The sequence below is a fragment of the Pollachius pollachius genome, assembly GCF_949987615.1.
Source record: "Pollachius pollachius genome assembly, chromosome: 14".
NCBI lineage: Eukaryota > Metazoa > Chordata > Actinopteri > Gadiformes > Gadidae > Pollachius > Pollachius pollachius.
The window spans coordinates 19,428,439-19,448,610 of record NC_136947.1 but is presented as its reverse complement, the minus strand read 5'-3'; the positions used below and the strand labels follow the sequence as shown (position 1 = coordinate 19,448,610).

At 44.1% G+C, this 20,172-nt stretch overlaps 1 protein-coding gene across 1 annotated transcript; it reads left to right on the top strand.

Moving 5' to 3' along the window:
• The first annotated feature begins 217 nt into the window (after positions 1-217).
• wls (Wnt ligand secretion mediator) lies at positions 218-19,868 on the top strand. Its single transcript, XM_079750668.1, has 12 exons — positions 218-448; positions 3,237-3,509; positions 6,812-6,936; positions 7,489-7,650; positions 8,273-8,409; positions 11,521-11,689; positions 12,140-12,237; positions 13,136-13,199; positions 14,132-14,275; positions 15,646-15,729; positions 15,871-16,039; positions 18,823-19,868. Exons 1-12 carry the CDS (start codon positions 343-345, stop codon positions 18,927-18,929), a joined length of 1,638 nt encoding a protein of 545 aa, XP_079606794.1. The 5' UTR covers positions 218-342; the 3' UTR covers positions 18,930-19,868.
• The last annotated feature ends 304 nt before the right edge of the window (positions 19,869-20,172 follow it).

Here is a 20,172-nt window from a genome sequence, read left to right as displayed (position 1 = left end):
ACAACAAGGCACTACTATAGCAGTCATTCAATGACATAGTAACCTGCATTGCCAATGCCAACCTTCTTTTGCAATGCGGTGGCGCTCCACAGCCCTCTCTGCTGAAGTGCTGTGTGTGCGTGTGCGTGTGCGTGCGTGTGTGTGTGTGTGTGTGTGTGTGCAGGGATAAGCTGGCTGCTATTCGGTCATGTGATTCCCCTTTTCCTCCTTCGAAGTTGAAAGGCAAAGCAAGGCTGGAGCAGCGGGGACCAAGCTCGTCTCTCCTTTCCTCGTTCCCGGTAGTGGGCTGCTGAAATCGGCACGTTTCGCCTTTTTTGTGGTTCTCCTTTACCTTTCTGTACGATGGCGGGGGCTATTATTGAGAATATGAGCACCAAAAAGTTGGTGATAGTCGGAGTTATCCTGCTTTTGTTCCAGGCGTTGTCCTTCATGGTCGGCGGTCTGATTGGTAAGCGCTCAAGTTTTTTTTTTGCCCTTACTTTTAGTTGTTTTGTGTTAAATTAGCCTTTTAATGCGAGCGGGACTGTTAAAGTGGGGGAAATGTATACTTTCTCTTGAAAGTTAGGTTTCTAGTACATGTCTGGCACGGATTGACAAACTATTGTCATGGGTAACGCTATTTAAGGGTTAACTCCACGTTATTTACTGCACTAGAGAAGACTCTACCATGGCATTAATTGACAATGGGGGTTTTTGCCATCTTAAAGTCGTATCAGCTCCCTATGTAATTGTTAAACTTAGTTTTGGACACATTGCATGGATTGCCTGGAGCTAAATCACTGCTTTGTACGGAGGTATGTGTGCTAGACGCAGCGTGCGGAACACCGTCATCTCTGCGAAGAAAACCCAATAGGGCTACAAAGAGCTCCTCGCATTGAACACATCACTGAATCATCACCTGTCGCCATCCTACCGGCAATTAACGTCATTAATTGTTGCGACATCCCATTGATTCAACCTCCAATGTTCTCCCTCCCCCTTCCCCCCCTTCCATGTTATGTCTGGCTGCCCGCAGCCTCAGGCAACATCCTTCTCTACCTTTTGTTTCACTCTGTTTCTCCCTCCGTTTTCCCCTTTCCCCCAATCCCTGTCCCCCCTCCCAGCATATTAAAATGCTCTCTCTCCTCTGTCCTTGTTTCACACACACGCACACACACACACACACACACGCAGAAGCACACGCAGAAGCACATTGAAGTGCACAGCGTGCATTCATCTGTCAAAGTTATCCTTGGCCTCAAGGAGAGGTGCTGTCAACTTGTTTCAAATCCAACACACACGGAAGTCAAGGCCGTATTAAATATTTGTGTGTGTGTCCTTTGGGCTAAATGCTGAAAGCATCGTTTTTGAGCTTAGGCTACATTGACAAACAGGGAGCTGGTTGTCAATGTAGACTAGTATCTACTTTCCCTCTGACTCACTCTATTTTACTCCGTGTCTCCAGTCGCTCTCATAACTCACTGACCGCTTCTTCCTGAGATTCATATATATCGTATATACTCATTCATTTTAATAATCCCAGAAGGACGTTTGTACCAGAGGGAATGGTTGACTTGTTAGGTGTTTTTAAGTAGTGTGTGTGTGTCTGTGTGTCTGTGACTCTGACCTACTCCATGTTGTGTAAATGGCAGGTGATAAATTAGCTTGTTGGGTGCGCTCCTGGCTGAGATGGTTTTAATGAAGTCGGATTCCATTGTGTTTGCTCAGTGGCCGGGGGCGGCGGGGGTAATTGAGTAGAGGGAGAGGAGGGAGGGAGACGGTTGGTCTCTCTTTTTCCTCTTGTTTCCCCGACAAGCCCCGGATCACGGCATGTGGTCAGGGGTCATTGTTGTGGACCCACTGCGCTGCAGACTGGAGGAGCCGCTAGGATGCGGGACTCTGGGGTCACTGCATAACCACACTCGGAGGGGGTCCCCAACTTTGTGTGTGTGTGTGTGTGTGTGTGTGTGTGTGTGTGTGTGTGTGTGTGTGTGTGTCTGTGTGTTTTTCAAAATCATTCTGCTTGAGTTGAATAGTGGCAGAAACAAAGTCGATTATACCAAATGACACAGATAGAAGAACATCTCACACAGTGGTTTGCGAAAGCATTTTTGGTCGACAGTGAGAAGGTTATTGTGTCAAAGCCATCAGTTTCCCTGTAGTGTGGGTTTGTTTTACTACTTCTGGTGTATGTGGACTGATAAAGTTTTGATGGATAGATTAGACTACAGCTCGTCTCTGATGGAACTCCCTGAACTCTTCAGTGGACCTGCGATGTTGGGTCAAGTACTGCATTGATAGGTTGTTGTTGTAACCTGCTAGGTTGATTATATACTGATGTACTGCAATGGCTAATCATAACTAAAAATATGGTTTATTTTTGTGATAGTTAAGGGTCTTGTTAATGCTTCTTCAGGTGGATGGGTATTTTTTTCACTTCAAGATAAAAAAAATCGTCAGCACACGCAAGTAGAAGATGAGTATTAGAATTAAGAAATAAGGAAATAAAACATGTTTTAGTGCAGTGTATTTATTTATTTATTTGTCCCTGTGCCCAGTTTCTATATGTAGCCTGGTCAACACAACTTCCCTCCTTTAGCCACGAGACCACCATTTTAGAAAACCAGGGGCCTGAATCTCCCCAAGGAATCATTCAGGATCCTGAGTTAGCATAGGGGTCCCAGGTCCTGTTCTCCCCGTGTGCCAGGGGCCCGCACCACAGGTGGTCGGGGCCGTTTCCTATTAGCATTATAATGCCTGATCCTCAGTGCAGCGCTGGTGATATCCTCTGGACAGACACTACAGGGCCTAATCTCAGCTCAGCTCATCAATCTCTTCAGGGTATAGCAACAATGGCCGTCTGAAGTTAACTTTGGGGAAATTCCCCGCAGTCTCTCGGAACACTTCAAAAGCCCCCGTTCCTCGCGGCTAATGTGAGTTGCATCTCTAAACATCGTTGAAGATGTTTGACACTGTTTTCGTTTCCTTGGCTTTGGAGTTATCGGTTGTGAGGCTTCTGATGAGCCGGCTGCTCAAATGTAATAGGGCAGGATAGTCGACTGTTTAGGGGCGTTGTACTCACAGCCGAAAGATTTGAGGTGTCAGCCTTAATTTCGGCAATCTTAATATCTGCAATGAATATATATAAAAAACTTGGTGACTTAATGTAATTTTTTTTTTTTTTTTTCATACTGTGTGTTACATCAAAAGTGAAACCGCCATTTAACTGTGACTTGGGTCCCTCTTCTCTCTCTCAGCTCCGAGCCCCACCTCCGTGATCAACTACATGGCTGTGAAGTGTGTGGACACGGCCAAGAGCCACCAGAGCACCAAGTGGTTCATGCACTTGGGGCCCAACAAATGCGAGACCATCAACAACTTCGATGAGGCCACGGCCAGGAAGATCGAGGCCAACAACATCGTGTTCTCCGTCCACATCCCGCCGGGCAACAACGAGATGAGCCCCTGGTTCCAGTTTATGCTCCTCCTCCTGCAGTTGGACATCGCCTTCAAGATGCACAACCAGATTGGTGAGGCTCCCGGCCTTCCAGGCAGACCTCCTCCTGGTGACCTGTGTGTTACCTGATGGTAGTTTGGGCACTTTGCAGAACACGCGTGAATGCTTTAACACGCGTCAGTAGAGCATCGATGCAGAGCAGTGGCGAGGTATAGCGCTCTGCTCTCATTTGATACTTTGTTAAAGTGTTCTAGAAAGGATTTCTTATGAGGCTGCATGTTTTAGGGGCAGGCTGGTGGATCCTTGGTCAGACTCGCTGACCACTAGTCCACCATGCTCAGGGATGATTCATAACTCATTCCTGCTCATTAATGACTCACTTATAATAGCGCTAAGTCACTGGACAGTGTCTGGTACATTTCTAAATGGTAAATACGTGCGTAACCATGAATGGTGGAATCATAATCTGAAACTACCTCACCTTGCTCTTAGAATATAACACAAGATATGAAAGTGACTCGGTTTATCCTTGTAACCCTAACTCCTGAATAAATGTGTGTGTGTGTAGTATGTTGTGTGTGTGTGTGTGTCTGTGTCCCCCCCCATCCTGAGACGTCCTGTCGGGCTGGTGTCCGTCGGTAGTCCGCTCAATCTCAGGGTGAAGGCCTGAGCGACTCCAAGGAATGTGGCTCCTCTCTCCGTAATCCTAGTGACACTCGGAGAGCGAGTGCTAACCGTGATGGATCTCCTGTGTTAGTGCTGGGGGCGGGGGGGGAGGTTCTGGGATAACTTCAGGGGGATGGAACAAGGTAGAGAAGTGTTTCCAGGTTTCATAGTTAATGGCCTCAGGGGAAATCTGTCGCCCAATCCTATCCATTTCCTCGGGGTAGTGCTTTATGGCTGATGTTTGCGCTCTTGCCCATATATGATCCTGGATAGTGGTGATGGATGGTCGGGGACAAGTGTTGATGAACACACCTTTTCAGTGTGTTGCGTTAAGGACGTCTTGTTCGGTGTGGCCGCCATTTTGGATCAGGCCCAATATCCCATCAGATTTGGGGGCTCCAGCCTGTGTTTAACTAGTCACAGTGGGATGAGAGCACAGTGGACTGGACACAATGTCAGCAAACGGCCAGGGAGAGCTGCCCTATGTCCTTGGTTGGTTTGATGGATTTAATACATTATCCCTGATTGGGCTATTTTATAATGCTACATTAAATGTTGCATATTATGCTACGTCTCATTATAACATGAAATGTGACTATGTATTTGATGTATTTAGACAATCATTGATCGCTATTTATTGCTCCCACGTATATATTTTTGTAATGGTACATATAGCGTTGGTAATATAGTTGGAATATATCAATGTTCCCATTTTGATGCCTTTAGATTTTCGAGTTAAACATTTGATATTCACTGTTCCTTGATCGGCCATACCCTTTTAAATCATGGGAAACGTCAAACAAATTGGAAACCTATTTATCCAAACCACAGAATCTTGGCCTTTTCACTTGACGCCTTAACAGATAAAACATCTCCTGCTCTGTCGCTCTCTCGGCTGCTTGTAAAATCATGCATTGATATCAAACATTTATTACCCCAGCCAACACTCTCTGACGGAGATGAACTAATTCTGTCCTTTGATTGGTTGAGGTGAGCCACTAAAACCCTGAACAGAAGACCCCCTGTCTCCACGGAGCTAATAAGACTTATCTTGTGTTCACCATGCCTGGTGACCTCTGAAGCGGCTCCACCCACCTGTCTCACCCCTACCTTCGAATCAAGCCGCCCCACTGGCAGGCGTCCAGCAACAACACAGCTGTTGAGGAGGATTAGTTTCCGTGGTGATGAGTGCCGGCTTGATGGGCGGTATGTTTGCGTGCGGTAATCGTAACATTCAGGAATCACCCGGACCAATGAGAGAGGAGAGGGGGAGAGAGAGGATGAGAGCGGGGCAATACAGACAAAGTTGACTGCCAATAACTCTCTGTGCGTTCCTCTCTCTCCACCTCCCCCTCTCCTCGTCGAGGCCAGAGGGTTTCTTTCTGTGGGTGCCAGCGTGTTATATACTGGACAAGAGGCTCTCTGAAGGCCTGCTGGTGGAGGGAAACACTTGCCTTTGTAATGCGATCTAAAGATACAGTTTGAATGGCGTCGGATCTGTTACTGAGCTCGCCTGCTCACGTCCCCGTCTAAACACGCTACCTTGATTTAGAGAGGAACGCCAACAGGACTGCCCTGCCTAGCGCCTGTTGGTCAGGTTGGATAGCTCTGGTAAGTCTGGCAGGCCTGAGAGCTCTTTTGTCCTTTTAAATATAGTGAAGAAAAAGTACAAGTATTAGTATTTTGAACTACATAATAAACCACACATATGACCAGAATCACCAGTTGAGCTTGTCCTAATTAGAAAACTAGAAAGCTTTGCTTTTTTTTTTATTAGCACCTGGGCTCCTCCAGCCTCGTCATACAGATATGCACATGGCTGTCTGTCTTTCCACAACAGATATTAATAAGTTGGGATGAACAGGGTTTGGGAATGGAATGCACTAGTATGAAATATCGCTACCCATAAGATATTCATAAGCTACTATAGGTCTATGTATACAAAAACCTTATTTTGTGTAAAAAAAAAGGTGGGTATAAACACAGTAGCATGGGCCGGGAATATGATGGTTTTGGTTTTTATCTCCAAAAACCATCATATTTTGGCTGATACAGGACCACATACATGGCAGACTAAATGGTGCAGCCCTAGTTTGTTGTAATTGTATTTATGAATGCATCCATCTTGACATCAGTGGTTGGCTTATCTGTTTTCTCCTGACACCCCTCCCTCACCAGGATGACCTCATTCACCTGCCATTAGTGAAACTTTGTTGCCATGCAGTGCAGATCTAGCCTGGTTCTGCCCGCCTAAGTACTTCTGCTCAATTTTAATTTCCCTTCAGTATTAGGTCTGGGTCTGCGGTAGGTTAGTTGGTTTTCTCCTTCCAAATTTTCTGCGTCCAATCAGCGAACAGAGGGAGTGGCTGAGAACAATGACGTTAAAGTCAGCTCTCGTTGACGGACATCTTCACACACAGTGTTTCGTTTGTTTACAGCCTGCACACAACATGATTCCCGGCCAAACGTTAGCGATTGGTTATGGCAGATCCAGAGTGGCACTGGGCAGATCCAATAGTTTTAAACTTCAACAGACACCCGCCTTCAAGTGAGTTAACGTTTGTCACTTGAATAGGTCCAGACTCTCTGTGCAAATGCAATGAAGTACGAGAGTCTGGTAGGACCGGGCTAGGGCAGATCAGTGTGCGGCCCCTTATACTTTGGTAGGGTGAGTTCTGATCTTAACTCTCTGTCTGGTCTTTTCTACAGAGGATGGGGCCCTGGCCACAGTGGACGTAGCCCTGGCCTACAGAGACGACACTCTGAGCGAGTGGACGGAGATGGCTCACTCCCTGGAGCAGAGGAAGCTCAAATGTAAATTCAACACCGCCAAGGTGAGGAGACCACCACTGTCATCAGCTGCTTAGTGTGGGCCTATTGGAGGACATTAATGTTGGATCTGGGTCATTTAAGGGTTGTGTGGTTAATGGGTATATTTGAGGAACTGCATTGTAGTACCCCAAGAGAGAGATCAGTGTAATTCAGTATTCATCTTGTTGATGAGGTTGAGTATTGTTATGTTTTCATAAGAGTGATTAGGTTATCGCTTTATGGTGCGTTAACACAGAGGAGTAGATATGCTTTTCACTCATACCAATTCTGAAGTTATCACAATGGGCTAGAGATGGGATTGGTATGATTTATAACAATCTCAGGTATACAAATGAACGTCAGCTAAATTTACAGCTTATATTTCTTCAATTAACATACAAGATCCCTCCTCCAACTAGTGTTTCTAATTTTGGGGATTTCATCACGGTAGAAAAATGTTAAATAATTTATTCCATCAATACAGAAGCTTTATTTTCTGCACAAGGTGTCAAGGAAACCTTGACACCTTGTGTCAGTGTCTTTCATGGGATAAACTCTGACCTGTTGTCCTCCAGAGCTATAAGAACGAGGGCCGCTACTACGATTGTGACGTCCTGCCCTTCATGGAGGTGGGCAGCGTGTCCCACAAGTACTACCTGCTCAACATCCGCCTGCCCGTGCACGAACGCAAGAAGATCAACGTAGGCATCGGGGAGATCAAAAACATCCAACTGGTGGTGAGTCTGCGTCGGTGGGACTGTATATTTCCAAAAAATATTGTTCATAAATGGACTATAAACAATGTAAAAATGTTAAATGTGTTATATGTATTGATCAATCATATCTATATGAATAGTAATAATATAGCAGTCAACGCCACAAGCCGATGTTAACTTGCACTGCGCAACGTGACGGGTTGCTTTTGATAGCCGTTTGTCCACTCAGGGCTAATGTAGAAAAATGACGTACACCATGATAGAGGAGCCGCTCTGTATGTAGATAAAGGTCTCGTTCTAACGAAAGCACAACAATTACTATTTTCTTGGGATTATACACCAATTAACAGTGATCCCTGCAATTTACAGTTGTTGTTTCTTCAAGATGAAAGCTAGCCATGTGACAAACCATTAGAACTTTATAAATTGCTTTTATAACTTGTTATTTTTGATAATTTGTTTTGAATAACAATCAAAACTATAGATAAATGTACATACAGAAAACACCAATTCACAGAATATGCGTAATAGTTATTTAAATGAAATAATCATTACAGACTGTTGAGGTAGACCCTAATAGCAGTATATACTGCATTACTGAAACGATGATTTATGAGATGTTGGCACACTGTTGTTTTTGCAGGGCATCCACCAGAACGGAGGCTTCACCAAGGTGTGGTTTGCCATGAAGACCTTCCTCACCCCCGGCATCCTCATCATCCTCATCTGGTACTGGAGACGCATCACCCTCATGACCCGGCCCCCCGTGCTGCTGGAGAAGTAAGACTCACATTCACCCCTTCTTCTCACTCTCTCTTTCTGGTTTTAATCTTTTTCTCTCTCATTTGCTGACTCACCACATTTTTATATCTCACTCACTCTCATTATTCTCACCACCTTTATATCCCACTTACACTCTGATTCTCTCACTCTTATCTTTTTCTGTTACTTCTAGAATAGTATGAAACCTATTTTCACCTTTTCTCTTATTTTTCTTTACCTATTCTATTCCCCCTTATTATTCTCAAATGGTCTTGCTCTCTCTCTCTCTCTCTCTCTCTCTCTCTCTCTCTCTCTCTCTCTCTCTCTCTCTCTCTCTCTCTCTCTCTCTCTCTCTCTCTCTCTCTCTCTCTCTCTCTCTCTCTCTCTCTCTCTCTCTCTCTCTCTCTCTCTCTCTCTCTCTCTCTCTCTCTGGATCTCTTTTCTAACTCTTCTCTCCTCCTCTCTCACTACTTTGCACTATCACTCTCTTCCTTCGAAGCTCAACTACCCTTGGCGAAGCATAATCTCATTATTCAGTTTATCTCATCTGGTGTATATGCATTGGATGCTATTGAATTTGATGGCCACTAAAATAATTCTCTACATAAGTCATGTGGACGTAAATATTCATAAAGCGACCTGGCTACTCTTGTACTACTACTTGTGCCACACACACAAACCACAAACTTCTGGACCCAGACCTACACTGTCTCTCTCCACGCCCCTAAAGAAGCACTCGGCTCAGAACCTCAGAACATCTGCTTAGTGAGCTCATCTGTCCCCATGCAGCGGAGGTGGAACTGCAATACAGGCCTGCACTCGTACATCTGGCTCCCTGGTTAAACGTCTCAGAGCACTCAGCACTGATAAAGGCGCCTGTATGTTGATATGGCTTCTTTGAGATTGATGGAAGATATGCTGTTAAACAATACATTATTATAATACGTTATTATATATGATATTGACTTGTGTGTGATATTGTCTGAATGAACTCCACATGATGGCGCAAGTTTCAGTGAAAAACAAGCAGGAAGTTGATTCTTAAACACAGATACACACACACGGTGTGAGGGTCAGCATTTACTGGAGTGCGTGATCAGAATGTCGCACGCAGTGTAAAGTAAAGTAGTGCTAGTAGCGCTATCCAACCTCTGGAAGAACCAGAGTCATGCCAGTGTGTCTGAGACAAGCACTACAGGAAAGACCTAGCCAAGCATATAAAACATTACACGACATACTAGCTAGTAATGCACACACATACACTCGCATACACACAACAGCCCTCCTGGTCTTCCACAGATGTGATTCCCAGACGGCCGACGGGCAGTGCCCGTGCGCGCCTTTTTGTGAAGGCCAATAATTATTTCATGCTGTAAAAGCTTTAGCGTGGCTGGTGCTACGAGAGCCGGAGCCGCCCCAACCTTTTTAAAATGCACTGAGCAGCAGCGGAGGCAGTGATGTCATGTGTCCGGAGCACTCTGGGGTCTGAAGGGACAAATAGTTCTGTTAGGGTGACGGGCTTGTGTCAAAACTGACTGTAAGTTGGTTTAATGTAGTGAGGAGGAACTCTGTGGCTCTAGCGTCTGCTGGAGACCCATTACGTGTGTGTGTGTGTGTGTGTGTGTGTGTGTGTGTGTGTGTGTGTGTGTGTGTGTGTGTGTGTGTGTGTGTGTGTGTGTGTGTGTGTGTCATGCTCCAAATGTTCTGCATACCAATTCAATGTGGTTTCACTCTTGTTTACTTGTTTGCACTGAGGCTTCCTGATTATCTTTTCTCTTTCTTTCTATCTGCTACGCATTGACAGATAACAGAGGCCTTATCTCATGTTGACATAACCCTTACTCTGAACATAAATGTTGTGCCTACATATACTCTTATTAACCTTTTCCCTCTCCCCTCCTGAAGCTTTCCTCTCAGCCCTCACCTCCGTCACCACGGTTACAGGGTCCACCCCCCCCTTCGTTTCTTCTCTGTAGCACTATCCTTTAATCACTCCGCAGCGTGCTGAGACCTGAAGCCGAGGTCTTCCCAGAAATGTTGCTCAGATTATGAGGCGGGAACAATCTTGACTTGGCCTCGAACGCTGATATTTCTAGACTCTTTTCATTTGGGAACATATTTGTTATCTGTAATGTTTTGGTCACATACTGACTACACACTCACCCCTGTGTGTGTGTGTGTGTGTGTGTGTGTGTGTGTCATTATTTGATAATTTATTTTATGCACCTCAACAATTCTCTCATTCTAGCTTGGTGGATATTGTTGAGTCATGTGTTTCTGTGCATACATAAACAGCCTCCCCTGATGCTTTGTACTGTATTGGCCTGTGGATCCACTTCTTTGAACCACTGAAATGACTTGCAATATTCTGTTTTAATATTTGGTATGTAATTAATAGCTGTAAGTTGTGATAATTACAGGAATATTGCTAATAAGATGTATGACGACGTGTACCAGCGAGATGGCATCTTTGTGCCTTTATGGATAGGGAAGAGAGATAGGAAAGTGGGTTGGAGAAGAGCGGCGATGACATGTAGCACAGGACCCCAGGTCCTGGGATGGGCCCTGGGTCCTCACTGCCTACAGGTTCAGCCCACTAGCGTGTTAGGTCCTCACTGCCTACAGGTTCAGCCCACTAGCGTGTTAGGTCCTCACTGCCTACAGGGTCAGCCCACTAGCGTGTTAGGTCCTCACTGCCTACAGGGTCAGCCCACTAGCGTGTTAGGTCCTCACTGCCTACAGGTTCAGCCCACTAGCGTGTTAGGTCCTCACTGCCTACAGGCTCAGCCCATTAGCGTGTTAGGTCCTCACTGCCTACAGGTTCAGCCCACTAGCGTGTTAGGTCCTCACTGCCTACAGGGTCAGCCCACTAGCGTGTTAGGTCCTCACTGCCTACAGGGTCAGCCCACTAGCGTGTTAGGTCCTCACTGCCTACAGGGTCAGCCCACTAGCGTGTTAGGTCCTCACTGCCTACAGGTTCAGCCCACTAGCGTGTTAGGTCCTCACTGCCTACAGGGTCAGCCCACTAGCGGGGTCAGCCACGGAGCCTCCCAGGTTAACCGAGTCTACATCGAACCCGCCTACAGACCACAGTCCAGTAACATGTTAAATGATTCCTGTACCTTCCAGGGTCATCTTTGCTCTGGGCATCTCCATGACCTTCATTAACATCCCCGTGGAGTGGTTCTCCATTGGCTTCGACTGGACCTGGATGCTGCTCTTCGGAGACATACGGCAGGGCATCTTCTACTCCATGCTGCTCTCCTTCTGGATCATCTTCTGTGGGGAGCACCTCATGGTACCTGACCCAGCCCCTTCCTCGTTAATGTTCAAAGGCAGTGGATCCTTTCATTTATCTTTCATTGTTTTTCACGTTTGGTCTGAATGTACATGCTGATGTTTCACCAGTCCTCTTCAGATCCACGCATGGAGTAGCTTTCCATTCATATTGACATTTTCATCCACAAACAAAAGGAGTAAATCGGGTGCACCTCAGTCTGTCTGAAAGTCTCCTCTTGGTAAATAAATTGTAAATGGAGTGCATTTCTATAGACCTTATCTATCCAGTGGCAACTCAAAGCGCTTTACATTTTCGCCTAACATTCACCCATTCATCCACACATTCACACACCAACGGCGGAGTCAAGCAGCCAGCTCATCAGGCGTCTTGCTCAGGGACTCCTTGACCCCCAAGTTAAGAGGAGCTGGGGTCGAACTAGCTGGGGGTAACTTGGTGTTGTGTGTCCAGGACCAGACCGAGAGGAACCGGTTCTCGGTCTACTGGAAGCAGGTGGGACCCATCGTCTTCGGCTCCTGCTGCCTGTTCATCTTCGACATGTGTGAGAGGTGAGGCCCAGCCCGTGGTTCACAATATGCACTTGGCTTTTCTAACTGGCACCGTCGTAAATGCATTTAAATGGTAACAATAAATGGCCACAGCTTCAGCTTTATGTGTGCAGTTTCATTTAAAGGTCCAGTTTGTAACAAACATGTTTGTTAATATGTAACAAATGGTCGAAATACTGGCTTCTCCGCCAAAAATGCTACAACCAGCATGTTCTCCTTTTATAGTTACTTCACCATTTGTTCTTGGCCTGTGTGTAATGATTCTGTGTCCCCTGAGAACCCGGGGATGCCAGATATTAAACTAATTAGCATACAAATGCAGCATGCTGAATCCATGGAAGCTAGTAAACTGATTACCTGAGAGTGTACTACCAAATATTGTAGCTGCATTTGAAAGAGGGAGACCTCTCGGAGGGAGAATTCAAGATGGATGAAACAGAATCTGGTTATATTTTGCAAACGATGAATAAATTGTGAATGTATGCATAAGCATACATTCACTGTGTAGTAATCGTCGTCACTTGTCATCATCTAATTGAGTTATTTTGCTTGCCTTTAAATATAATGTTGTGGACGGCTTCTCTTGTGCAGTGTTATTTCAGTTTCCTCAACCTGGAAACCTGTGTGAGCTTCTATTCTGGGGGGAGGGGCGGGTAGGGAACCACTCTTTACAATATTGTAAATTTAGACTGCAGCACCCGTTTTAAATGCTGCTAAGTAAAGTGATTATACTATTTAATATTCATTGAAGTCAATGCTTTATCCATGGGTCTTGAAGTGTGTTTTCTCGTTCACATGTTATTAATGAGCAAGTATGGGTATTCTAGCCACTACACTATCTAGCCCTTTAAGGATAGGATTAGCTTAAAGTTCTGTAATGTCGTCTCTTTATCAATAGGGGAGTCCAGCTCACCAACCCCTTCTACAGTATCTGGGCCTCAGATGTTGGAACGGAGCTGGCTGTATCCTTCCTGACTCTGTGTGTATTTGTGTCTGTGTGTGTGTGTGTGACAGGGGTTGATTTAAGTTGTCTGTTTATTCTTTGAGGTTAGAAGCTACATCAAAGCACTCTACGATTCTCACTGTAAATAGTCAGTGGTGCCAAATTTTGTCTACTCTAAATAATCTAGAGACCAAACTATAAGTCACAAAACTCTTCTGCTGCACGCTAGTCAAACTCGTACATGAATCACACCTTATCCAGGAAAGGGATTCAAAGGCTAGTAACAACATAACGTTCTTACGGCACCCATTTAAAAAGTCTGTTGACCTCCTTGGAATTTTGCCTCTTTCAACCCCCCCTTTACCCTCTCTCTTCTCTCTCTGTCCTGGAATGTACTCCGTACACAACCAGCTCCGTGCTGTCCAATCTAGTAAGGTGTGTGTGTGTGTGTGTGTGTGTGTGTGTGTGTGTGTGTGTGTGTGTGTGTGTGTGTGTGTACAGAGGGGTCTACTTCTTGCCAAGGTGATGCAAGATTCATCAGTTCATTGTTCTCTACCCCCCACCTCACCCCACCCACCCTGTCTCCCAGCACCCATAAACAGTGCAGACTGAGACGCGGGATTTGATATTTACTTGGAACAGGCATGTGGAGTCTAGAAGACATTCTATTCAGCTTCTATAAGCAGGATCATGAGAGCCCCATCAGACCCTACCAGGGACTACAGGGCTCTCTTGCTTTAAGGAAGGCCTAAATGTATGGCGACGGCAATGCATTATTCTTTAAAAAATGTCATTGCTTATGGCAGTTGTAAGTGCAAATAAGATGCTATCAAATTAGTAATAATAACAGCCTTAATAATGGGCCCATGGACCTAAAGAGGTTGGGGACATCAAGTGTGCATTGTCCTTTGTTTGCATTGCATCGTTCCCCTTAACCTAGCGTCGCTCAAGTTGGCATTCATCATCGTGGCGGGGATCTGTGCCTGCCTCTACTTCCTCTTCCTGTGCTTCATGGTGTTCCAGGTGTTCCGCAACATCAGCAGCAAGCGGTCTTCCCTGCCGGCCATGTCCAAGGCCAGGAGGCTCCACTACGAGGTGCAGGGGTGCATTGTATACTGACTCAATGATACTCATGTTGGGGGCGCTCCAGTGGTTCACTGGGTAGAGCGCGTACCATTAAGGCTCAGTCCTGATCGCAGCGATCCGGGTCAGATTCCTGCCTGTGGTCCTTTGCTGCATGTCTCTCTCTCTCTCTCTCACTCACTCACTCACTCACTCACTCACTCACTCACCTTCCTGTCTATCTCACTCTATCATAAAGATGCAAAAAGAAATCACATGAAAGGGTACCCACCACTGGTCCACTCAACGAACATACCCTACGGTGACCAGAGGTGTGCACGCTTCCACACAGTGAGATGGAGAATGGTTTTCATTCGTTCTGAAATATATTTTTAAGAATTATTGAAGATGGGCTACATTTTGAGACCAAAGAAATTACTAAACAATGCAAAAAAATGTACTTTTTAAATGGGTGCCCACTGGTGGCCTAGGGGGCCTTAAGCCATCGCTGGTATAGGGCCTATAGCTAGGAACTGCCCAGGGTATTATTCATTAACAATATAGCAATGTTGTCACCCCTAACCAGGTGGATGTTGCTTAACTACAAAAGGGCTTAATTGGCATTGTCCTGACGTATTAAAGGTCAAATACGAAATACAAGGTTAAACATAAAATAAAAAAATGTATCTCGATGAAGTTGTTTGTAGGCAAGGCAACTTTATTTATAAAGCCCTTTTTATACGCTAGGCAGACTCAAAATGCATTGTAGAAAGTGCAATTTAGCATTTCTATTGTACAATGTGTGTAGTAGTAACTTATTTTACAAACATTTCAGTGTCATTATAGTACAGTGTCTTGCTCTCTCTCTCGGCTACCTCTTTAACCCTTTCTCTCTTTACCCCCTCTATTTCTTAATCTCTCTCTGTCTCTCTCTCTTTTATTTATATATATATATATATATATGTGTATATATGTATGTATGTATATATATATATATATATATATATATATATATATATATATATATATATATATATATATATATATATAGATATATAGATATATAGATATATAGATATATAGATATATCTCCACCAAGCCTTAAAGGGTTTGGTAGATCGAAGGGTAAGGCTTTAAACTAAAGCCAGAGCTCTTGGTAAAGCTCCTCTTCTCTGTCCAGTTTATCTATTCATTTTGAAACGAGCTTGTGCAGCTCTTAGACTACTGTATAATTATTGAGCTTGCAATGTTGATGATATGCTTTGCTTGTTCTCATCCTCACATACACACTCATTGTTTTTAGATGAACGCATTGGCTAAACTACAAAATGTAATGCCTGGCACTCAGAAGATGTCCGTCCTATAGAAAGTGTTCTCAACCCGTTTCCCGTCGCCCCACACAGGGTCTGATATTCAGGTTCAAGTTCCTCATGCTGGTGACTCTATTCTGCGCTGCCATGACGGTCATCTTCTTCATCATCAGCCAGGTGAGTCTGGGCCTCAGCCAGAGGTGCGGCCTCCTTCTAGAGACACCCGGACGAGGAGTCCCATCTGCTGCTTTAGCACTGTGACTGTTTACTCTGTTTACGTGTGTCTCTCTCGCTCTCGCTCTCCCTCTCTCTCTCTAGGTGAGCGAAGGCCACTGGCACTGGGGCAGCCAAAAGCTGCAGCTGAACAGCGCGTTCTTCACGGGGATCTACGGCATGTGGAACCTCTACGTGTTCGCCATCATGTTCCTGTACGCGCCGTCGCACAAGCGCTACGGAGACAACCAGTCCGGTGGACAGTGCATCATAAGTACGTTGTCGGACTCAAAGGCACCCTTGGCTTTCTAGAAAAGACAATGCTAGAATGTCAATGACCTATCTTATAGTGTTGAAAGGTAGATCTGACCCAAAGGGAATCACATGCCATGTTAACACTAGTGCCTCAGTGGCTCTTGTTCTGCGTGCTTGCTTGTATTTACTATTTAGTATTTTAGCTGTCTGCATTTCTCTGAATTGTCTTAGTGGAATAGGACGCATGTCTTTAAGGAGGGGTCACGGGTTTGGCAGCTCGCTCAACGGTGCCTACAAGAAGGTTTTGGGCATGGGATTAAACCCTGTAGCTTTCGGCTGGTATGCAAATGCACAATCCCCCCGAATTCTCTGACCCCTTTCCTAAGAGGCCTTATCCAACTGAATTCAAATGGCATTTTCCAACCTTTTCAGTGAGACTTCTGCGTAAAACCGCAGGTTGTGTCGGGACATAGCTTTCAGAAGGTGGGAGGGTTTGTCCCGGTGGCTGGGGAAGAGCACTGCCAAAGCAGCGCTGAGCTATCGTCACAAATCCCAGCTAGCTGTAAATCATTGTTATGAGTTACAATGTAATTGGAAAAAAAAAAATTTAACGCTAGTGCAGGCTTGTGTCATTGCTACGTTTTACAGCCCTATGAATACCTGAAGTAGGCACAAATACATTTTGGTCGCAAATATATGAAAAAAGACCAGCCATGATTCATTGTATTTTATTTTGGTCCATGTCCTGGGGCCATATTCACAAAGAATATTAGGGCTAAAAGTATCCCATATGTGTCAAATTTAGGAGAAACTCCTAATAATAATGGACGTGTCAGTCTTTATTTTAGGACTCCTTATTTATTTAAGAGCAATTCACAAAGTATTTTAAGCCTTAAAGTAGCACCTAAGTCTAGGAGGGCTTAAAAGTCCTCGAGAGGACTCCTAACTCAGTAAGACCTATTCACAAAGAATCTGAAATTGCTGCGAGACAAAATTATTTGGAGACAATGGAGGACTGCGAATTGATATGGAGATATAGTCTAAATCGTGAAGGTATCAAACTTGTGGTTGAATTAGTGCGGGATGCACTATACTATATATGGCATATACTTCGATATTTAGCAACAGGGAAAATGCAACTTTGCAAAGCTGACGTTTTGGGAATATTGCAACCATCAGTGATGGTTAAAACACACGGGGGCAATGTTACAAATGTACCTTTTTAATTATTTAATACATAAATAAATCGCTTAAACCATCATTATTTGTATTGTACAAACAAATAATGGTATTAATGGTAATACATCACTTTAATCGACATTATTTATTTCAAATAATAGGAATGAATCACTTTAATAATAATCATGATCATTATTTAAACAGTAGCGCTGTTTCAAGTAAAAAATAATATAACTACTCTGACTTATGATTATGATGATCTAATCATTTATTGTAAAATTATTTGTCTTCGCTTTCATATATCATGATAAGAGGACTTGAACGGAGGTATGGGCTGATATTTAAAGTGTTTAAGTGCTGGAAATATTCTCATTGGATAATGGTTTGCTGGGTGCTTTTAATTGCCTCCTTGATATAATGCAATTTATGTATTTTTATTGTTAGCTTTCTCTTTAACATGCATACAACGTCATTATCGTGGGCTGCACAAACTTGTCATCATGCGTGTATTCTGCCAACTGCACTGTCGATGACTGACTCACTGATTCACTCATGATAGGACTTCATTTGTAGCCTTTTTCGGGGATGTTGCGGATGAGTTTTACCGAGACCGCCTGCAATCAACCACCAATCACCGTACTAACCGCTTCTAAACTCCTGCACGAGAATCAATGTAAAGGGGCGTCACTCTTAGTTCACTCTTAGTGATTTATCCTAGTATGAGTAGGTCTCAGCGGCTTTGTGAATTACTTTTAAGAAAAACCTCCTACATAAAAACTTTTAGCGCGTGTTAGGAGCACTCCTAGCAGTAAGATAAACAGCTTTGTGAATACGGCCCCACGTCTTGAAGTAACTAGATGGGATGGTGTCAGTGAACGGGCTCATTTTGAGGTATTTTGAATAAGAAGGGGCCCATAAGAGCGTCCTTGGGAGTCATACCCCCTTTATGGTTGTCTAGACGACTGGATGATTTCTCGCTATGTAGTGGTGATTTAAAGTCACTGAAACACCGTCCCTAAGCTTTTGTTTTTTTGTGACTACATGTAGTCTTATAGTTATAGTTTTACATATTTTAAATTCTAACCCCACTTATGAAACCCCCACTCGTTCTGCGCTGTGCATCACGGTATTGCCTACATTCTGATCTGAATGGAGTACATTCAGATCAACAATGTAGTTTTTCCAGCTTCTCGAACACATTAGAGTTCACATGTTTCTACACAGAGAAGCAGCTGGCTGAATGCATTTCCTCATTAATGGCTACCTGTCTGGGAGCAGTTAGCTAGAGAAGGAGAACAAACTGATCCCCAGGGGAAGGGGCGACTGCCTTGGTCGAAGTCATTGTAGCTAATGGACTCCAGGCTTCCTTCCAAAGGGGGAGGAGGAGGAGGGGGGAAAAGGGGCGGGGGAAGGTTGGTAAATGAAAACCATCCATGTTCTGCTTCGAGAAGAATGGTTCGAGGTGGAGGATAAATCATTCTTATGAACAATACGGTTTGATTATTGTATTGGTATACTGGTATCTTTCGAAATATTGGGTTTGACAATGTTCACATAAACAAGTAGACGAGTAGTGTTACCCTCCAAGCTAACAATACTGCAAAAATTGTGTGTGTGTGTTAGGTGACACCGGAGCCAGTGGAGAGGAGATCCAGCTTACCACCACCATTACCCACGTGGACGGGCCCACGGAGCTGTACAAGATGACGGGAAAGGAGGCGCAGGAGTAGCCCTTCTCCGCCCGGCCGGGCCCCTGATTGCTGCCTCCTGCTTCCTAGTGGCCCTAAAGTCATCCATTTGATTCGTGTTTAACCTTTTTTATATCAACGACACTAAGGGGCCTCTCGTAAGCTAGGGTAGGGTCTCTACGCTCCTCTCTATCGCTCTACACTCCTCTCCACTCCACTGCCTGACTCCATCATGGACACTTGGGATAAATTCTTCTCTCACTCTGTTTCTTGGAGTCTGACCAATCACAACGACTTATCCGTCTTGTTATTTCATTGGTTGCATTTCTTTGTAAAGTGTTTTTTTTTTTTACGTTTTTGGTACTTTGTGCGAACGCATATGGTGTGGTACATATTACAAAACCCTTCTTTCAAACCATCCAGATCAGTGTTGTAGCTGTTGTTAAAAGCTGTCGTTACACCAGAGTCTTCTGTTACTGTTTGGTAGGCTCACAGTAGAAGGACTGAAACCCAACCCCGGTCTTTCTGTTAAGGGATGGACCACAGGGTTTTATTGGCTAGTAAATGACCAATTTGGATTTTTATAGGGAATGTATGTTTTTCTAGTCCTATATTTTCATGTTGGCCTAATGGTCTCATCGAAGGCTTACTCTATGTGCACTCACACCAATACGCTCTCATAGAACATAGATAAAGGGAGAAGCTATTCTCTAATGTTACCTTTTTTATTATTGTTGGGGAAATGTACAGACTCTACATAGGTGTTATTCGGGGAGCAAAAATGGATCTTGTAACGTCATTTATTATGTTACAATGTAGATATCCATTTTTTCTAAAGTGCTTATAATCAACTTTATAAAGTATTCGCATGAAGTAGTATCCTTGTTGTTTGAGAAAGATTTGAAGTTGACGAGCCTTTTACACATGGGCCCTAGTTATTTTGTGCATTTTATTCTAATTTAAATAAAATCTTTTACTTTATATCTGTGTTTTTATTCTCTTTTACTTGAGCTCCTGCCTTTTTGTTGCGTATTGTATTATTCTGCTCTTTATTTTGTTCATGTAGCCTTTACACTGCTCATTTGTGGAATATATATCAGTGATCAGATTTCCTGATTAATTAAGGTAAAATAAAAAAGTCCTGCATATTCACTAGTGGAATCTAGTGGAAATCTTGACAGTGGGTCACTGGGTCTATAACGTAGGGCCTAAAAATAATGCTCTGATTTCTAGGTAATGTGCGCCTCTGCAAGGCGGTTCTATAAATCACACCACCATATCTCTA

Bases quoted from the DNA above. Each gene is read 5' to 3' on its own strand.
- wls (XM_079750668.1), top strand. From the start codon at position 343: ATGGCGGGGGCTATTATTGAGAATATGAGCACCAAAAAGTTGGTGATA. The intron at 449-3,236 runs GTAAGCGCTCAA...TCTCTCTCTCAG, and splicing joins CATGGTCGGCGGTCTGATTG to CTCCGAGCCCCACCTCCGTG. The intron at 7,651-8,272 runs GTGAGTCTGCGT...TTGTTTTTGCAG, and splicing joins TCAAAAACATCCAACTGGTG to GGCATCCACCAGAACGGAGG.